The sequence below is a fragment of the Saccopteryx leptura genome, chromosome 5, assembly GCF_036850995.1.
Source record: "Saccopteryx leptura isolate mSacLep1 chromosome 5, mSacLep1_pri_phased_curated, whole genome shotgun sequence".
NCBI lineage: Eukaryota > Metazoa > Chordata > Mammalia > Chiroptera > Emballonuridae > Saccopteryx > Saccopteryx leptura.
In genome coordinates this window covers 152,465,526-152,486,675 of record NC_089507.1, presented here as the reverse complement: position 1 = coordinate 152,486,675, position 21,150 = coordinate 152,465,526, and the positions used below count along the sequence as shown (strand labels likewise).

The window sequence follows — 21,150 nt, the reverse complement described above, 5'->3', positions numbered from 1 at the left end:
CAAAAAAAGTGCTCGATATGATTTCAATCTTCTTAAATTTGTTGAGACCACTTGTGTGCCTTACATGTGGTCTATCCTAGAGAATATACCATGAGCACTTGAAAAGAATTTTATATTCTGCTGCTTTAGGGTGAAAGGTTCTGAAGATATCTATTAAACCCAGCTGATCCAGTGTGTCCTTTAAGTCTGCTGTTTCTTTGTTATTATTCTTTCTTGAGGATCTATCTAGTGATGTTAGTGGGGTATTGAAATCCCCTACTATTATAGTATTGCTATTGATCTCATCCTTTAAATCCATTAAAGTCTGCTTTATATATTTAGGTGCTCCTATATTAGGTGCGTAGATATTTATAATGGTTATATCTTCCTGTTGGATTGCTCCCTTTATCATTATGTAGTGACCTTCTTTATCTCTTACTATAGCCTTTGTTTTAAAGTCCATTTTGTGTGATATAAGTATTGCTTCCCCAGTTTTTTTTTCATTTCTATTTGCGTGTAATATTTTTTTTCATCCTTTTATCTTCAGTCTATGTGCGTCTTTTCTTTTAAGGTGTGTCTTTTGTAGACAGCATATATATGGTTCCTGTTTTCTTATCCATGCAGCTACCCTATATCTTTTGACTGGATCATTTAATCCATTTACATTTAAGGTTACTATTGATATGTAATTGTTTATTGCCATTTTATTTTTTAAAACTGTATTCCTCTTTTGCTATATTTTTTCTCCTTTGATCTGTTTACAACAGGCCCCTTAGCATTTCTTGCAGCCTTGGTTTGGTTGTAATGAATTCCTTGAGTTTTTTTTTGTCTGGAAAGCTTTTCATTTCTCCTTCAATTTTAAACAATAGCCTTGCTGGATACAGTAGTCTTGGTTGTAGGCTCTTGTTCTGCATTACTTTGAATATTTCTTGCCATTCCCTTCTGGCCTCAAGTGTTTCTGTTGAGAAGTCGGAAGTCATCCTTATGGGGGCTCCTTTGTAGGTAATAGTCTTTTTTTCTCTAGCAGCTTTTAATATTTTCTCTTCATCACTTAGCTTTGGTATTTTAATTATGATATGTCTTGGTATAGATTTCTTTGGGTTTCTCTTTAATGGAGTTCTCTGTGCTTCTGGAACTTGTGAGACATTTTTCTTCCTTAATTGAGGGAAATTTTCTGCAATGATATGTTTGAACAAAATCTCTATCCCTTGTTCTTTCTCTTCTTCTTCAGGAACCCCTATGATGCAGATGTTATTTCTCTTCATGTTGTCACAGAGCTCTTAGAGTTTCCTCAGACTTTTTGAGTCTCTTTTCTTTTTTCTGCTCTGCTTCCATGCCTTTATTTATCTTGTCCTCTAACTCACTGATTCGCTTCTCAGCTTCATCCATCCTGCTTTTAATTCCTTCCATTGTGTTCTTTATTTCTGATATTATATTTGTCATTTCTGACTGATTCTTTTTTATTATTTCAATGTCCTTTTTCATATTTGCTATCTTTATTTAGGTGTTTGTAATGGCCATCTATTGTTGTTCTAATATCTTTGAGCATCCTAACAATCGTTATTTTAAATTGCATCTGGTAATTTGGTTATATCCGATTCACTCAGGTCCTTTTCTGGGCATTTCCCTTGATTCATTTGTGTTGCATTTCTCTGCTTTCTCATTTTGTCTTTGTAAAAGAAGATTTTGGCCACTGGAGTCCACTGGGTGTGGCCTGTGTTCCCTAGGTGTGGTCTGTCTGCAGGCCCGCCACCCCCTCTGCTATTGCTGCCGAGGGCGTTCGGGTATAGGCGTTACCGGTGCCTGCCCACTGCGACTGTTGCTGTGCTTTCTGCCTCTCCTTCACGAGAGTGGCTGTGATCACATGCTTGGGTGTACAAGCCTCGGTGGCCTTGGCCTTCACCCCGACCCCGCAAGTGGCATTATGCTCAGCCCTGAGGGCAGGGGTGAGCACCTTTGCTCAGCTGCAGGTCTCCACCTGACTCTGGGCTTTCCCCCTGCCCTTTCAGGAGGAGCCCGCTCATGGGACGGCTGCAAGCCTTAGCTACACAGGCCGTGCCATGCCCACGCTCAGTAGGAGGACTCTGCCTATTCTGGGCTTTTGGCTCCACTCCTGCGGAAGGAGCTGGCTCCCAGTCAGGCAAAAAGCCTGGGCTCCGCGGGCAGGGCAGGGCTGTGCTCCTGTGCCCTTGCTCAAGGGCTGGTCTCCACCCCTTCCGGGGCTCCTGCCCTTCCCCCACAGGCTGGATTGCAGGCGGCCCGCAGCTGGGCTTGACCACTTTTGCACGTCCCTTCCTCCCCAGCCAAGCAAGACCAAGCTCACACCTGGGCCTCAGTGGTAGCCAGCCGGCTTCCGCCCTTGCTGACAGAACCACGCTTCCGTGTCCCGCCACCACCCACCCTCGGGCGAGCCCTCAGCCATGTGGGTGGGGGTGCTGCAGCTCAGACCCTAACACTCACTACTGTAGTCCCGAAAGCTCCCTCCTTCTAAGCAGCTCTGCTCTGAGTGCCGCGGGAGAGCTTGTTTAGCTGGTGTCCTGCTTCCCTTTACTGGTATTGCTGTTTCCAGGGGAAATATTCACTTTAGATTTGGGGAGTGACTCAGCCCAGGGGTTAGGGTGGCTGTCTCCCAAAATGTTTCTCCCTGTGCCTCCTAGATTACACTTTCTTCCTGCTACTCTGGTCCTCTCCTCTCTCCCCATCCCCCAGAGCCCCGAGTGAGTGGTTGTGAGAGAGGTTTTCTGCACTGCCCCTTTAAGAAGAATCCTGGGTCTGAGAAATCAGACTCTTTCTCACAAACAGTATCCTGTCCTCTTTCCAGCTAAATACTGTCCATACGCCTCTTCTAGGCTCTGGGGCTGCAGGCTGGGGCTTTGTTCCTGGGACTCAGGACCCTCCCCTCTCTGCTAAACTCACTTCCCGCCATGCGAGTCTCTCCCGGCTGCCGTTCGCTCGGGGGAGCTGGGCAGCCCTCTCCGCGTTTCCGCTTTTCCTACCAGTCTCGGTGTGGCTTCTTCAGTGTTCCTTGGTTGAAGAGTTCTCTTAGTTTAGTCCAAAGTTGGTTTTTCCAGATGATGGTTCTTAAAATTAGTTTGTAATCCACTTTGGTTCTGGCAGGTGGAAGTTGGTACGTCCACCTACTCCATCACTATCTTGTCTCTCTATTTTTTTTTTAATCGAATACCTTTGGTTGCCCTGCTGCCTAGTTTAGGAGGTGCGTTTTTCATTTTCTGTGACAGGGACCTCCTCCCCACCTCTCACCCCCTGCTACAGGGGTCCCCAAACTTTTTACACAGGGGGCCAGTTCATTGTCTCTCAGACCGTTGGAGGGCCGGACTATAAAAAAAACTATGAACAAATCCCTATTCACACTGCACATATCTTATTTTAAAGTAAAAAACAAAACGGGAACAAATACAATATTTAAAATAAAGAACAAGTAAATTTAAATCAACAAACTGACCAGTATTTCAATGGGAATTATGCTCCTCTCACCGACCACCAATGAAAGAAGTGCCCCTTCCAGAAGTGCAGCAGGGGCCGGATAAATGGCCTCAGGGGGCTGCATGTGGCCCGCGGGCCGTAGTTTGGGGACCCCTGCCCTGCTAAGTTCCTGGGTTTAGAGACTTTTCTTCATGACTGTTTAGACTGCCTTTCTATGAATACCCCTGTTGCTGACAGTACTTGTTTACTATGGCCACAATGGTTTTGTTGATGGAAAATATTATTAGAAGGATAAAGTCATTGTTTCCCACAGGTCACATGTCCCTTTTTCTTAGCTTGTATCTATGGCAATATATTGAACATTCTCTCATGTGGGGGTTGTATAGAATAAGAAGTTGGCATAGAACCGGTTCTCGGCATTTGTAGATATAAAGTTCCAAGGGAACTTTATATCTGACTGACCCTGAAGGTCTGTGACTTCGCTGAGGCACAGCATGAGCTCGTCACAGATGCTGAGTGGCAGGCACGTGGGAGTTGGCTGACCAGCTCAGGAGCAAGCACCGCTGACCTTGGCTTCCAAATCTCAGCATGGTTGTACTCTCTTGTGAGCTTGGCAACATCAGGAACTTGGTTTTTGAACTCAGATGAGGTGGAACCCTGCACATCTTGTGCCCCACACTCCCATGGTAGATCTGCAACACCTTGGGTTACTAGAGACCACTGGACCAGTGTGAGGACAGACAGACTGTTGGTGGATTTGTCCTGCTTCCCTGACAACCGTTAGCCACAGGGACCAGGCTCTAGGTACGACCATGAAGTGTGCTCTGCTCTGGGTCCAGCCCACCTGCTCCTCCTCATTCAAGGTCTGTTGTGTGGTTCTGTGTCCTGGTGGCCAGACTGGTCTGAGCTGGGGAAGTGCCATGTGACATGTTTTGTGGTTCCCTTTTTTACTTAGAACATTTTTGTAGTTCCCAAATACCTTTATAAATCTCCTTAATAAACTGCCCTCCTGTAGTACAAGGCAAAGTACCCAGTGAACACAATGTAGTATTTAAACCCAGAGTCAGGATTTAGCCAGTAACTGTTAGCTGAGAGATCAGAAGTAGTCAGTAGCTCACATGCAATGAAGCCCTCCATTCCTGGATGTCCTGCCTGACTATGGGCTTTCTCCCCATGATGCCTACTCAAAGGATACACCGAGTATTGCAGTAAAATTTTCATCAAAACTAAGGTCAGGCAAATTGATAGGCTTAGTCTAATATCATAAATTGCTGAGAAATACCCAGTTATTGATTGCTTGTTGTATAAGCAAATATGAGTGTTAAGAAAGAAGGAACTATAAACAAATGATTTTAGGTGTAGAATATACCAAGCAAATTTAGAGTACAGAGAAGGCAGAATATTCTTGCCCTCAAGTGAGGCAGATAGACAAATGAATGATGAGAATAATGCAAGGTGACAGGCAGTGTAGAAAATATCTACACGATGTCACCGGTATAAAGGAGTGCCCAACCTGGGAACTCATACTCAGGAGGTGAGGGCTTCCTGTGTCCTTTAAAGCTGAGACTGAAGGAACAAGAGGGCTAATCAGAGCAAGAAACAGTGGAAGTGACATTGTGAAGACCCAGAGTCTGGGACAGCCCGCACTGCAGCTGCGCCATCCAGGACAGTGGCCGCTGGCCACGTGTGGTTATTGAAGTGAAAGCTTAAGGAAGATTGAATACAACTTAAAATGCAGCTCCTCAGGTGCACTGACTGCATCTCAGATGCTCACTGGCCCCCTATGGCTCATGGCTGCCATGTTGGACAGTGCAGATGCAGCACATTCCATCCTGGCTGAACTGTATCCTGGGCGTGTGCAGGGGAGCACTGCTCTAACGTTGGGGAGGAGGGTGAAGGAAGCTGGTTGGTGTACAGCAGCTGGTTTGGGTTGTCATGCCTGAGAGTGTGTTTTTTATCCTCCCAAAATTTTTCTGCAGGCTTGGGCACCCCTGATTAAAAGTCTGCATTCCTCTCTGGCCCAGATGCTGGGTGGGATGCCTGTGTGTGTCCTATGTGCTTTAAGGCCACAGAACACTTTTCTGAGTTAGAACCCATCGTGTTGAAAGTACATCTTTTCCAAACTGTTACCCTGTCGATGCTGACCATTTTAACACAGGTTTGTGTAACTTACCTTCGAGCCTGATATGTGAGGGCCTTGCTGATTTCTGGCAGAAACATGTTGGGTAAAAAGAAAAAAAAAATACAAGGAATGAAATTCCAGAGAGCCCTGCCTAGCCTAAGCTTTAAACACAAGCTTCTTTATGACACCCTTACTTTGTACTTTATAATAATCTAATAGAACTATAAAAACAGAAATATGAGGTTTTCTTCTCTGATTTCTCCCAGTGGAGGAGTACAGGGACTATCAGCCTCCACCCCGGGGACAGTGACTCCCCCTTCGGTCAACAGCTCTTGCTTTATGTGACGGGGTTGTGTTCAGTTCTGGTCCTGGGTCCAAGAGTTTGTCCTTCATGTCACAGCTGAAGTTGGGACACGGAGGCAGCATTTAGCTCAGCAGGGAAGGGTCATTTGCATATTTATTTTCTATTCTTTCATACTTTTGCTGTGAAGGATTATCATTTATTATCTTCTATAAAAGCCTATTCTCTGATGACAGTTCTGCCAATACAATAAAGAGCTGAGAATAAAATTCAGACATGTCTGTGGAGAACCAAATGAGTTTTGAGTTTTGTGGCCCACAGATGGTTTTCATGAAGATAAGATATCTTACGTGTCGAGTATTCTGTTCACCTCGGCATTAGGATTGCAAACAGGGTTTTAAATACTTAACTTGCTGATTTCCTTTCTTTCAGCAGACAATAACTAGATATTTGGTAGTATTAACAATGGATAATGTTTTTATTGTTTGTTTAGCATCTAGTATAACACTTATTCTCACAGACACACACAAAATATCCCTACAAAGTAGCTATAATTTCCTCTGAGGATATGAGGGCCCTGAGATTTGAGGACAGTGAATGCCAGCCCGCCAGCCCTCCGGGGGGGAGGGGCACCACACAGCCACTGAAAGTGATGCTGCAGAGGAAACCGCGAGAGTTTAGATGTTTATAACACACTGTAAAGTGAGCAAAGTAGGTCTCAGACACTGAGTCAGTGTGATCCCTTGTGTGCTTTAGATAGACACACATGCAGACACTCATGGACACACACATACACACGCACTCAGACACACACATACACACGCACTCAGACACATGCAGACACGCACTGACAGACACTCATGGACACACACATACACACGCACTCAGACACACACATACACACGCACTCACACTCAGACACATACAGACACGCACTGACAGACACTCACGGACACACGCACTCACACTCAGACACATACAGACACTCACGGACACACACATACACACGCACTCACACTCAGACACACATACAGACACAAGCCCTCACAGACAGACACACACACACTCATGGACACGGACACAGAACACTGGAGAGACAGGCCGGCACAGCCCGGTGTGCGCAGTGCTTGCTGCCCTGACCCGCCCCCTGTGTTGCAGTGTGTGGAGGAGCTGTGCGCACTGCTGCGGGCCCGGGCGCTTCTGCTGCCGTCGCTGAAACTGCTCCTGGAGAGCCCGGACGAGCACCTCCACGACGTGGCACTGGAGCAGCTGGCCGTCATCACCAAGGTATTCCCGGGGGCGTGTCTCTCATTTCAGTTTCCCAGGGGCATGACTCTCACTACATTTTTTGGGGGGTGTGGCTCTCACTTATGTTTCCCAGAGAGGCGTGGCTCTTATGTACATTTCCTGGGGGGCATAGCTCTCACCACGTTTCTAAGAAATGAACGAGTATGGTCATTCTGGTAAGTGATGACCACGACTCATCTTTGATTGTTTCATCTACAACATTCTCTGACCACAGTGGCTATTACTGCTTTGTCTCCGAAGTGGATATCTGTTTATTTTTCACTTCCCAGACTGCTCTGGTTTACACACAGTTGCTAAACCAGCTCTGTGTTCAGGTGCAGAGGCTCCCAGTCCAGTAGCAAAGCAGGACGTCGGGCTCTTTAGGAAGCTGTCACGGCAGCCCAGGACGGTGGGGGACAAGCCATTTGCACACTTGATGTGGGTTGAAGAAACTCCCAGCCCTGGCAGGTTTTCCATACCTGGCTGTGTGTGTTTGGTTTATCTCCTGACTAACTATGAGAGAGAGGCTGCAGGTCCTGTCTCCTGGAGCGCTCTGAAGTCTCAGCCTCTTCTGTCCTCTGGCAGCATCGGGCTGGAGGGAGGATGTGCTGAGTTGGGGCTGCGCCTGCTCTCCCAGGGCTGCTTATCTGCTTATTGTAATTGGAGAAACTTCCACCTCCCTTTTTAAATTTTACACTTTAGAATTAGATAGCTCAAGGTTGCATTTTAAAGAATTGGTGTAGTGTGATTCCTACCGAAACCCTTCTGCAGGGAGATCAACCTTTCATTTGAAGTATTTGTGTGTTGGAATTATGTGTGTTTGTGTGCTTTTTTTAAAAAACTAAAATGTAAAAGGATGTAGTTGGTGACTACAAAATGTAGTCTGGTGACTAAAGAGGGGAGGAGAAGCTTGGAGCAAAGGTACATGCTTGCCACAACAGACAGTGAAGACTGATGAACATAGTCATGCATCGCTCAATGACAGAGATACATTGTGAGACATGAGCAGTTAGGCGATTTTGTCAGTGTGGGAACATCACAGGGCACATTTACACAAACCTAGATGGTCTGGCCGACACACCTAGGCAAAGGGTACAGCCCGTTGTGCCTAGGCTAGGGCACAGAACACTGTAGGCACTTCTAACACAATGGGCACTGGTTGTGTGTCTTTAACATATCCAGACATACAAAAGGTATGGTAAAAATGGGGTAGCAAAGATAAAAATAACCGGTTCACCTATTACAGGACAATTCCCATGAATGGAACTGCAGGACGGGAAGCTGGTCAGGGCGCGTGAGTCAGTGAGTGAGTGGGCGCTGGGTAGCCGGGAGGGCCTCAGCCTGGCTGCACACCACGGCAGGCTTCACAAACACTGTACCTGAGGCTACACTGTACTTATAAAACAGCACGAGATTAAATTCCGCACAGGGGAACCGATACAATCAGGAGACCCAGCGAACACCAGCTGCACAAGGCTGCTGCCCGCATAATACGGCATACTGTTAACAGCAAACTTTTATTTCGCAAGTAGAAAGGACAATCTAAAATAATGATGAAAAGTGTACTGTAGGACAATGGTTTTCAACCTTTTTCATCTCATGGCACACGTAAATGACTAAAATTCTGAGGCACACCGGTTCACCGGTTGGAAATTGCTGATGTAAGAAGTACATCAGCCAGTAAGATAGTCATTCATCATCATCGTCAAGAAGTCTGGACTGTACACAACTGTAGGTGCCGTGTTCTTACACAACTGGCAGCCCAGTAGGTCTGTTTCCACTAGCATCACCACAAACACGTGTTACGACATCGCAATGGCTCTGACATCACCGGGCCATAGGAATTTTCAGCTCCATTGTAATCTTGCGGGACCACTGTCATCAGTGTAGTTCATCAATGACTCGAGATATTGTTATGTGGTGCAGGACATAAATTGATATAACATTTTGTTAATGACGAGATTCAGAAAGCTATGTATATGGTTACAAAAAAGTGGAACACCGTTGCATTTGGAAACAGTTGCCATGAACAGAGTGAGAAAAAAATCTAATGCCTGATGTAGTTTCAAAGTAACTTAAAGCTTCTGCAGAGACTGAATACCCTCATTACCACTGATAATTGCTCACGAGAGGGGCCTCTCTGGAAACGGGACTCAGGGAATTGAGGGGGCTTGTCTGTCAGTGATTCATGGTAAAATAAAAGTTTCATAATGTTGGGAGTTTACAAGAAATTAAGAGATACAGTGAGTTTTGTTTTTTAACCTATTTTTTACTGTAAGTACAAGAAATTAGGAAGAAGGGGAAGCTGAGGACAATCAGGCTGCAGATCCCAGGGCTTCCCTCCCTCACCCCCATTCTGTACTTGTTAGCACCTCTGCTCAGGCAGACCCACTGAACTTGGCCATGGGCCCCTTCAATGGTAAAAGTATTAATACATTGCCTTTCTGCATCCTGTACAGTGCTCTCGTGATGCACTCCTGAGGTCCATAGACAAGTGCACCAGTTTTGATTTAAAGATTCTTCATCGCCAGTGCATCTGCCAGGACCCAGCCAGAACCAGAGTTCCCTAACTGCTGACCAGGCTTGCTCCCGACACTCCTCACCCTCACACACGTGTTCATGCACTCGCATACACTATCAAAATAAGAAACCACGTGGGAGTGCTGTAACACCCAAGTAGTTTTTACCTGGTACTAATTTAACCATGTAACATTTTTTCTGTCTTTACCAAGTGAGAGGAGGGGATGTAAAAAGACAGACTCTCACATGTGTCCTGACCAGTATCCACCCAGCAATCCCCATCTGGGGCCATGCTCACAACTGAGCTATTTTTAGTGCCTGAGGAGGAGGCTCCATAAAGCCTTCCTCGGTGCCTAGGGCTGATGCGCTCGAACCAATCGATTCATGACTGTGGGAGGGGAAGAGAGAGAGAGAGAAATAGAGAAGGGGTGGAGAAGCAGATGGGCACTTCTTCTATGTGCCCTGACTGGGAATCGAACCCGGGACTTCCACACACCGGGTCAACACTCAACCACTGAGCCAACCAGCCAGGGACCATGACATTTTCATTTGCACATTGATGTACAACATTGTGCTAACACTCTTTGCTTTTGAAACACCCTGCAGACTGTGATAAGAGATGCAGAGGTGGAAATTGCTAGAATGAGCCACTTACCTACCTCTGAGACCCTTACTTTTAGGGACCTAGTAAGGAGACTTTTAACTTCACACTAAGTGGAGTATTCACATTAGGCTGCTCCATTAAACATGTTCACAGAAATGCTGAGTACTTCAGAATTTTTGCATCCTTCAAAGAGCAAAAGTTTTACAGTAATAAAATATTTTTAACATTTTATTTTGAGATAGTTTTATTATTTTTTTAAGTTCACATCCAGTTGTAGGAAATCACCCCCTCTCTTACACCCCCTCCCGCAGTTGCACCAGTGGCGCCGTGCGTTCCTGTAGTATGGTGTTACACCCGAGGCACTGACATGGGCACGGCCTCTGGGCCTGCTCAGGCCTCACCAGGGCTCTCTGCCGTCCTCCTTCTGCACGTCTGTGTGTGCAGTTCTGTGCAGTCTCGTTGGGGAGACTCACGTCACCACCACGACAGTCAAGAGTGGAGCAGTTCCGTCACAAAGATCCCTCATGCTTCCCGCTGTAGCCTCCACCACCTCCTCCCTCCCGCAGCCAGTGCCGACCATTCACCTGCTCTCCATCTCTGCAGTTTGTCATTTCAAGAACACTCGAAAGGGGAAACCAGATATTACTCTATTACTGCTCCTCCAGTTCCATTAAAAGTTCATGTTACAATTTCAGTGGGCTTTCTTCGCAGGACCCTGATGTGGCTCTTTTTAAATCATACTGGTACTGCAGTGGAGGGCTCCAAGGCACCCTCTTCGTCAGCCTGGTGAGCTGCAAGCCCACCTTCCAAGTTGTATTCTCTCTGAGAAGAATAGTAGTGGCTTTAAAGCTCGTCTCCAGCATATTTCCTACCGGGTGGAATCTCTTGACTCATTTTATCCAAGTAAACAGATGTGTATTTATAATAGTTTTGTACGCTGAGAATCTCCCATCCATAATGGCAAGTCCCTGGTGGCTTCTGCTCCACATTGCTGCTTCTGCTGGGACCACTCAGTGGCTCCGCCCTGCCCTGCCCACCCTCATACTGTCCTGGGCTGCAGTGCCTGTTAAAAGAATTATTCATGGGCATATAAAGGAAGCCTTTAAGACTTTAAGCACCCAATTAAAGGTCTCTCCCTAATACTAATAATTAGCAGCTTCTAGACACAGCTTCTTGCCAGGCATTATAATAGGCACATCTGTACTTTATCTTAATAGTCCCGTGAGATGATAGCATTCTGGTCTCACAGATGGAAAGACTGAGACTCAGAGGGCACACAGCTAGTAAGCAGCCAGGACTGAGGTTTAAACCCTGGGTCCAGCTTCCAAAGTCTATACTCAGCCACACTGGTTTTTTTTTTTTTTTAACAGAACTAGGCAAGGTCCATTATATTGGAAAAGGGTTATCTCTACAGAGAAATGAAATTGCTGACAGCATCTCAGGCCGTAGGATATAGCGCTGCCAAGGATGAGAGCAGAGCCAGTCAGCAGCTTCCCCATGCGGGGCTCCCTCTCAAACCCACGCGGTCCCCGGGGCCCTGGCCAAGCCCGGCTGCGGTAGAGTGCACCACCCCCCTGTGCTGTGTGCCATGGTTCTGATGGACCTTGTGGGAAGAGGACACTGCCAGGTGAAGGCTGCACCCTTTCTCTGAAACACGGTGATCTTAGTCCTGCCCTGTGGAGTTGTTCAGAATCAGTTGCTTCCATATACCCTGCCTGCACATTTTAAATAGCTGTGATTCTTATGCCCTTCGATCTTGCCACGAAGGCAGGGGACCTCCAGACATCACGTACAGGGACTAGTGTCTAGGTTGGAGGGAGAGCCTCACAGCTTCTCAGAAAAGCAGAGTTGGATGGACATCTTTATGTAGAACTATGGGCCCTTCCTTTCTTTGTTCCCACTTTAACTTTGTCCAGGGTTCCAACTAACTTGTCCCCCTTAGTGTGGGCTTCTGTTCTACCTGTGGCAGTCCTCAGAATTGCCACTGCCCATTCCAATTCGCGCACTCACTTCCCTTCCTGCCTTGGCATGCCGCGGTCACAGGAGGTTGGGCCGGGGTCCTGACAGCCTTGTCTGGTGTCTGCAGAGCCCTTTGGGTTCAGCGCTAAGGGCAGCTTGTTTCCTTCTAAAGTCGTCCAAAACAAGCGAGGTTGAAGTGGTCCAGTTATACAGAGGATTAGATGACGGTTACTGAACTGACCCATCTTACAGTCACTGTTTCTTTGGCTCTTTTAGTACCAGGCTCTTTTTTTTTTTTAGAATTTTGAGCCTATCTGCTATTTCTAAGTCCCATTTTGACCTGAACATGGCTAGGTATGTCACTTTTGCTGATCATCATTCATCCTCTCTACTGTCAGTCTTCTCGGTGAAGGAAGCTGGGCAGCTGCCTCTCTCACAGAATTCTCAGTTGGACGGACGCCTCTAGCGACAGGTAGTTCACTCCCTGTAGCTGAGCCTGTGAGCCTGTTATACTTCTAGACAGCACTGATGCTGGCTTGAGTTCCTTAGTTTGGACAGACATCTGAGCACCCACTGCGTGTGGCCGGGTACTGTGTGCAGGAGTGAGGGAAGGTAGGATATTTGTAAAGCTGAAATGAAATACCATCCCTGTGTTTCAAGGAATTATCTCACGGGGCGGAAGAGGGGGGTTGACATACAACGGCGAGGGATTAAGCAAAATAGGAGGGATGTAAGTGGAACTAGCCAAACTCAGGGCTCTGCAATGGAAGATTTGGTTACGGTCATAGAGGTGATCAGACTTGGGTTTTCAAAGATTCTCTCCCGTTGTTAGGTTATAAGTCAGATGGTTTGTCCTAATTTTGGTTTCAGAAGAGGTATGGTATAGTATTCAAGCCCACGCCAGGAGTGAGACAAATGCTATGCTGAGAAATGGATTCTGACTATCATTCATATAAATAGAGAATATAAAAAATTACCTACAGGCATTTTTCTTATTCTAAGCATACACTTGTATTGCCCTTTTGTTTTTCTGCCCTTATCATTGGTATCTTTAATAACTTCTATTGGTAATAATATATGTAACAGTGAGACAGATATCCTCCCCTAAAGTAAAGAGCGAAATAATATCAAATAATGTTCTCTGAAGTTGTTGAAATGAGGTCCTGCATGTATTATGCTGCTTGAATTCCAGTTTACCTCATTACTGTAATTATTCTTAGCTTCGTATAGATCCATAAAATCAAAGATTACAATTCAGAGAAGGTTCATTACCTATTGTTGAAACAGGAATTAAGCAGATAACATTTAATGGCTTGGAAGGCGGTAGTACTTTGTGCTTTAATAGATTTCTTTCCCAAGACCTGTGAAATTTCATTTATTCTAAAACTTAATCACTGACACACACACAAATCACTGATCTCTATCAGAGGGGGCAAGCATTTTTACTTGCTTTATGATATCTATAAGCCCCCTCTTCTTGAAAATGCTTTGTTTCTGATGTGTTTGACTGTGATAAGTTCAGCCATTTATTGAACTTGAACTCGATACCAGGCAATATGCTCGGCATTTAAAAAAACATAGATTATCTGTGGTGGTCGGTATTTCAGATGTGGAAACTGGATCCCGGAGAGATTACCCTTTACAAGGTCACGCAGCAGTTTAGTGAAGCAACCAGGATTGGAAATTGGTCTCTAACCCAGAAGCCTGTCTTCTTTCACAAGCCCACACTGCCTCTCACTATAATTCAGAGTTATTTGATCAGAGGGATTAAATTAGCGAATCCTTCTGGACTTGTCTCATAGTTATTTCAAGCATCCACCTGAGTCCAAAAATGACAGAATATATTTTCTTCTTCAAGCTCTTAAAGAGCCGTGTGATTTTTCACCGACTGTATACCAAGGTAATTTATGATTGATTAAAGTGTCACGTATTTTTCAATGTCAGAAAATGATATCTCTATATATATCAGGTCCTCCAAGGGATTATAACTTCTGAACTTTAAGCAATAGAAAAAAAATCGTAAGGAACAGAGCTTTTCCTCATGATACAAAAATGTAAAACAAATAACCAAAACAGAACTGTAATAGAATGTTCAGAGCTAATATTTAAGTTACACAAGGAGCAACAGATGTGAAAAGAATGATGTTACAACCCTAGTAAAGGAGCAAAGGACAGATTTGATTCTTCCCACAAGAAGAAACAAAAATGATAGGAAGTAAATGGAAAAGATTTGTCCTTGCCAATAAACAAATTCAAATCCAAGCTTCTCTGAGGTGCCATTACATACACCCTGAATTGGCAAAGTGGTTATTTTTTTCAAAATAGTAACAGAGCTGAGAAATGTACAGTGAAAACTGCCACCATCCTGCACTAATGTCACCGCTATACACTGCACAGGATGTCATTGTGTGCTGGTACTTGCCCCTGGATCCACAGCCAAAAAAGGTTCCGGTACCTGATGCCACGTGGTGGTCTGCTCAGGCCGCCATACCAGAATGCCACAGACTGGGCGGCTTCAACCGCAGATACCTATTTTCTCTTGGTTCTGGAGGCCGTTAAGTCCAAGATCAAGTTGTCAGCAGGGCTGATGTCTTCTGAGGCTTCTCTCCCTGGTGTGGAGGTGGCCACCTCCCTGTGTCCCCACATGGTTGCCTCTGGCCTTGTGTGTGTTTCATCTCTTCTTAGAAGGACTGGTCATATTACATGAGGCTCCCCCCAAGCAACACCTTAAACCGTATTACCTCTTTAAAGGCCCTGTCTCCAAACACAGTCACATCCTCAGGCACTGGGGGGGGGGGGGGGGGGGGGAGGGGGTCCAGACTTCAGCGTATGAGTTGGGGTGAGAGTATAATTCATCCCGTAACACCCCAGCGATACCTCTCCTTGATAATTTATCCTAAGGAAACAATTCAAATAAAGGACGTATATGCATAAAAATAACATTCATTTTTAGTGTTTCAATAATAACAAAACCACTAAAACCAGCTGAAATATTCAAATAGCAGAAGTTAAATAGCTTGTTACCTCCATTCAGTAGACTATTTTGCAGCCATTAAAATTTTTAAGAATGAAAACTATGTAAAAAGAACATTTTAAAAAATTCTTAACATATAATGAGGAAGGTGGAATACAGATAGACACCTTAGGGGTTGTGAGAACGATCTCCACTCCTGGATGATTGCTGGGCAGAAAAGGAGGAGGGAATGATTTTCCTGTGGTGATCCAGATATAGGTGACTTCTTGTTTGAAACTATTTTCATTTCTCTTCTTATTTTCTTTCTATTTCAGAAAGAAAAATAAAGGAGGTTAGAACGAGTAACAGGTAGTAAGAAAGCAGCAGGCTTCCGCGGTCGTCGTAGCAGATTTTTAGTGCCTTATGTTAGAATGTTGGCCAAAAACACTAGAAACGAAGACAGTTTGAGGCTTAACAGATTGATCTGTCCACTCAGCCTGTGGAGAGGCGGCTTTGGGGCGCGGGGTGCCTCTGCTGTCCTGAGGAGACGGGCTCAGTCTGGCCTTGGTGCTGCTGAGGCCAGCTGCCAGGGTGTGGAGAGCAGCAGTTGTGGCTGCCGGTGCGTGACCTTGGGCCATCCCTGTCTGGTCTGGCTCCTCCTCTTTACATGCACATGTGGCGTGACCGTGGGCCATCCCTGTCTGGTCTGGCTCCTCCTCTTTACATGCACATGTGGCGTGACCGTGGGCCATCCCTGTCTGGTCTGGCTCCTCCTCTTTACATGCACATGTGGCGTGACCGTGGGCCATCCCTGTCTGGTCTGGCTCCTCCTCTTTACATGCACATGTGGCGTGACCGTGGGCCATCCCTGTCTGGTCTGGCTCCTCCTCTTTACATGCACATGTGGCGTGACCGTGGGCCATCCCTGTCTGGTCTGGCTCCTCCTCTTTACATGCACATGTGGCGTGACCGTGGGCCATCCCTGTCTGGTCTGGCTCCTCCTCTTTACTTGCACATGTGGCGTGACCGTGGGCCATCCCTGTCTGGTCTGGCTCCTCCTCTTTACATGCACATGTGGCGTGACCGTGGGCCATCCCTGTCTGGTCTGGCTCCTCCTCTTTACTTGCACATGTGGCGTGACCTTGGGCCATCCCTGTCTGGTCTGGCTCCTCCTCTTTACTTGCACATGTGGCGTGACCGTGGGCCATCCCTGTCTGGTCTGGCTCCTCCTCTTTACTTGCACATGTGGCATGACCTTGGGCCATCCCTGTCTGGTCTGGCTCCTCCTCTTTACTTGCACATGTGGCGTGACCTTGGGCCATCCCTGTCTGGTCTGGCTCCTCCTCTTTACTTGCATATGTGGCGTGACCTTGGGCCATCCCTGTCTGGTCTGGCTCCTCCTCTTTACATGCACATGTGGCGTGACCTTGGGCCATCCCTGTCTGGTCTGGCTCCTCCTCTTTACTTGCACATGTGGCGTGACCTTGGGCCATCCCTGTCTGGTCTGGCTCCTCCTCTTTACTTGCACATGTGGCGTGACCTTGGGCCATCCCTGTCTGGTCTGGCTCCTCCTCTTTACATGCACATGTGGAAATAGGGCCCTTGTAGGGCCCTCTTCTTGTTCTGTAGTTTTCTGTTCTCTTTTTACCCCACCGTGCACAGGATCATTGTTCGTGAAGTGTTTCCCGTGCGCTGGCCATTAGGAGGCACACCCTGCCCTTGTGTGCGTCTTGCAATGAGCCCGAATCGGAGAAAGTCAGAGATGAAGTAGCCACTTTAATTTTCTCAGCACTCAGATTACGAGAAGCTGAACCAAAATTTGCGCACAACTCTCCCTGACCACTGCCCATGGTCAGTGGAGGTCAGCGACCTCTGACTCTACCTGATTTTAGGGAACCCCCAGGGGCGGGGCCGAAGGAGACAGTGTGTTTCACTTCTGTGACTCAGACCTCAGGCTTTCCCTGCCGGGATGGTAGATAGCTAGTTTTTCCGGTGGATGCCTACGCTGTCCTTCCCTCACGCTCAGCCTGCAGGAACAGCTATTAGAAATGCTGGGTCCGTCCAGTGGGAAACCGATGTTAAGGATGTCATGTCACTGGGGGGAAACAAACAGAAAAGAGGGTGAGAGGAGCAGCCTCTGCTGGCATTGACAGAACCTCTGGGTCTCCGTTGGGCTGGAAAAACCCATCCCTCCCTTCCTAGAGTCTCAGGGCTCCAGAGTGAGGGCTGGTGAGTGAACAGGAAGAACAATGAAGGTGTCCCAGCTTTGAAGACTCACTCAGGGCAACAGAGAAAGCACTGTCCTGCAGTGTTTGGATTCTGAGCCTTTTATCCATGTTTTCTCAAACATTTGCCAGCAGTGTCCTGGGGCATGCTGTTCTCTCCTGGAGGGTGTGGTGGAGGGATGCTTGAAAAGAACACGCACAGTCACTCAGATGCAGTGCGCACACGCACCTGGAGGTGCAGCCTGCCGTGAGGGAGGTGAGCTTTGGAGTTTCTCATTCATACGTGGATCCATTGCCCCGGCTGAGCTCCTAGCACACAGCCCGCTTGATCCTGGGCACGGGGGATGAGTGTGAACAAGGGAGGCCAGATCCCAGCTCCGGAGAAGCACGTGCTCTGGAGGGGACCGACCTTAAACAAGCAAACGAGTCAGAGATGTGGGCGCTCCTTCCAGCTCACCGCTGAACAGCCCTGTGACATTCAGCTTGTGACTTAGACCCTGCTGAACCTCCTTCTTCATGTTTCAAATGAGATTGTAACTGGCTCCGTGGGACACGTTAAGGCTTAGCGTGAACGTGCTGGTTGGCCCTGGGAGCTGACACAGTTACGATGGGGATCGCACCTCAGGAATAGGCTCTTGTTTCCTACCTCTGGGGCGGAGGAGAGGAAGGAGGTTGGAAGGAAGGAAGACATGCAGAACTCATAAGCCACCCCTGTGCAGAGTATTGAAAGCTCTGCGTCCCCTTGCAGCAGAAAAGCTAGTCTTTCGTGCCTATTGTGTTTCTACCATCTGTGTCCAAAAACAGAAACAAGCAAACAAAACGTGCTCAGCTGAGCTCACTTTAGTGTCGTCAGGAGTCAGAGGTGGGTGAGCTGTGTGCACAGGTGTAGATGGAGTGAAAGGCAAAGAAAAGAGGCCCAGGGTTGGCAGAGATCGAGTCCACTCTGTTCTGACTCTGCAGAGACAGGTCCTCATCCCGAGCTGTGCAGTTTACAAGCATGTGACCGAGTGCAGTCAGGCAGCCCATTTGGCCTTTTAACAGCTGCAGACTAAACTGACTGCTGAGACAGAAGGATGCTCTGTGCCCAAGCAGCTCCTGGCCTGGCGCGGAGACACTCGCATGGGGGTCCAGAAGACAACGCGAGAGGCATCTAGACGGTGCCTCGGAGTGTGGAGGAGGGAGGAGTCAGCTGGGCCCAGAGATTCAGAGAAAATGTCACCAAGAAGCTGACATTGGAGCTGACATTTATGCTGGGTTTTGTGGGATCACTGGGTTATAGGAGAGGCGCCACCTCCTAGTGGGGAGAAACTCTTACTCTCAGAACTCCTTTTGCTTTAATTTCTGCATCCAGTGGACACGGTTGGCCTCCTCACATCAGTCGGTAACCTTACCTCCTTGTCACAGAGCGAGCAGGAAGAGCACAGAGTATGTAGTCCGGGACAGCTGGCCCAAACACGAGTTAATTGGCTTTGAAATGCCACATTATTTTCAAGGTTCCTACAACCAAAATTATTAAAAGTGCACAGCGACATTAAGAGGAACCTGTCATGGTGCTGTATTTTATGACAGCACAACGTAAATGAGGTCTGAATTTTGAGATGCAGTTAGTGTTGACCTGGTTCCTTACAACAATATGGACAATAATAGGAAACAGAAAAGCGTGAGAAACCATTCATAGACTAGCAGAGGGGAGCAAGGGGGCAGTACAGGGAGGACACGCCGAAAGAGCCCGTCAGCATTTCAGAAAGGTGAGTTTCTAGGGCTGAGCTTTCTAGGGCTTTCAGCAAGAGCAAATCATCCTGTCTATGAAGTGGAGGATAAGAAAGGTTTTCTTGTTGATCTGCCTGCAGGGGAGCGTTGGGGTCTAAGAACATGGGCCGTGGTAAAGCCTGAAGGAAATGTAAATGGGAAAGCCCAGCTCCGGAGTCAAGATCGATCTCGGTTTGGATTCGGGGCCCATGACTCACTGACAGTGATGTTAATCAACATTTATTTATTTATTTATTTATTTATTTATTTATTTATTTATTGTGTTTACGTAGATTCTAGTGTCGCTCGAAGCAGTGTTCTTACACCTCTGTTTCCCAGTCTGTAAAATGGAAAGTAGAAGGGCCAGCGAGAGAGTGGAATTGGGAGGCTTAGCGCAGTAACACAGGAGAAGTGTTAGCGCAGTCCCTGGCGCTTAGTATACGTGAGCAACGATTCAGGGGGGTTCTTGGTACATTCATGTGTCTCATGTTAAAAGGAAACCGTGGCTGTCATCTCTGTGGTTGTGATCTCAGAGGTGCGTATGCCCTAATGTGCTCTTTGGAGCAGGCACCTGGGGAAAGAGAGGTGTTTTATAAGGACAGAGGCAGAGGGGTGGTGCCCAGCAAACCAGCATGGTGTGTGATGGGTCTACAGGTGAGAAGTAAGTGATGCCAGCCTCATGCCTTGCCTGTCTTATTTCTTGAAGGTGAATGCCTCAAATTGCGACCAAGAACTCCTTTCGCTGCTCCTGGATGCCAAGCTGTTGGTGAAGTGCGTCTCCACCCCCTTCTACCCGCACATGGTCGAGCACCTTCTGGCCGGCCCTCAGCAGGGCCGCTGGGACGCCGAGGAGCTGGCCAGACTCCTGCGGGAGGCTGGCCACGAAGCCGAAGCCGGGTCGCTCCTCCTGGCCGCGAGGGGGACGCACAGGGCCTTGCGGACTTTCAGCACAGCCCTCAGTGTGGGCCGGCTCTGGCTGTGAGCACACCGGCCAGACTCACGCGCACCCCCCCCCCCCCCCGCGTCTAATCCTGGAGGACAGGAGCAGCCAGAACCGAATGCTGTTCCCAGATGCAACGCATCCCTGTAGATCATTCTCAGTGGTTCCAGCAAATTCAAAATAAAGATGTACATAGATGGTGAGCAAGCCGCCGTTTATGTCCTTGATTACCGACTCGGCGAGATGCAGCTCATCCTCCTACTGTTTGGATTGCCTTTTCTGGGTACAATACAGTGAAAGCACCTTAGCCATGTGCAGTGGGGGCAGGGTGAGACGGGGAGTGGCTGTGGACTGGTTAATGTCGGGAGCAAACGTCCTAGGGTGGAGGAAGCATGGACCTGGATTCTAGTCTCAGCGACTCTGGGCAGAGCACTCCACCCTCTGACCCCTAGTCTGGCCTGTATAAAATGACAGTCCTGCTGTTTGTCTCCTGAGGTGGGTGAATTATGTGAGGCTATGTGTCTGAGGCTCTGTCAGAGACACAGTAGGGGCCCAAGAAATGTCACCCTTCCTCCCCCACTAGTGGGATAGTTTCTGAGCTGTGATCTTAAGGCCACAGCCAGATGGTCAGTTCCAGCACACGAGGCTGCCTTCTCCATTAGGGGTCCTCAGAACTATCGGTGTCACCATGTGAAGGGTGAGAATCTGCAAGTCTGTAGAACCTCCCTGAGCAGTGGGTGGGGGAACAGCCAGCCAGCACACTTACAGGCTGGATAGGCCCACTAGGGCTCACTGATTTACATATGGCCACTCACAGTGAGGGTGTGAAGAGCAAACATCTTAAGGAGAACCAGTCCAGAGGGGGTTCCCAGAGGTAGAACCCTGATGCCTAAGTGCTGAAGCCTGCACTCGGAGGTGGAGGGGTGGCTCAGGCTGGACGTTCTGGACTTTGCTCTCCTGAGAGTCTCACACCAGATTCAAACCACGCCACAGCCCAGGCAGCAGCTGAGGAAAGAGCAAAGCTGCTGACTGACCCCTCGATGCACACCGGGCTTTACCTTGACCCC

The 21,150-nt window shown here is 47.6% G+C and overlaps 1 protein-coding gene across 1 annotated transcript in view; it reads left to right on the top strand.

Moving 5' to 3' along the window:
• NBAS (NBAS subunit of NRZ tethering complex) overlaps nucleotides 1-20,317 on the top strand; it is a 358,469-nt gene extending 338,152 nt beyond the window's left edge. The window contains exons 51-52 of the mRNA XM_066386144.1: nucleotides 7,005-7,133; nucleotides 19,850-20,317. Of these exons, the coding sequence (XP_066242241.1) occupies nucleotides 7,005-7,133; nucleotides 19,850-20,125 (405 nt within the window). The 3' untranslated portion in view covers nucleotides 20,126-20,317. The remainder of the gene's footprint in view (nucleotides 1-7,004; nucleotides 7,134-19,849) is intronic.
• The last annotated feature ends 833 nt before the right edge of the window (nucleotides 20,318-21,150 follow it).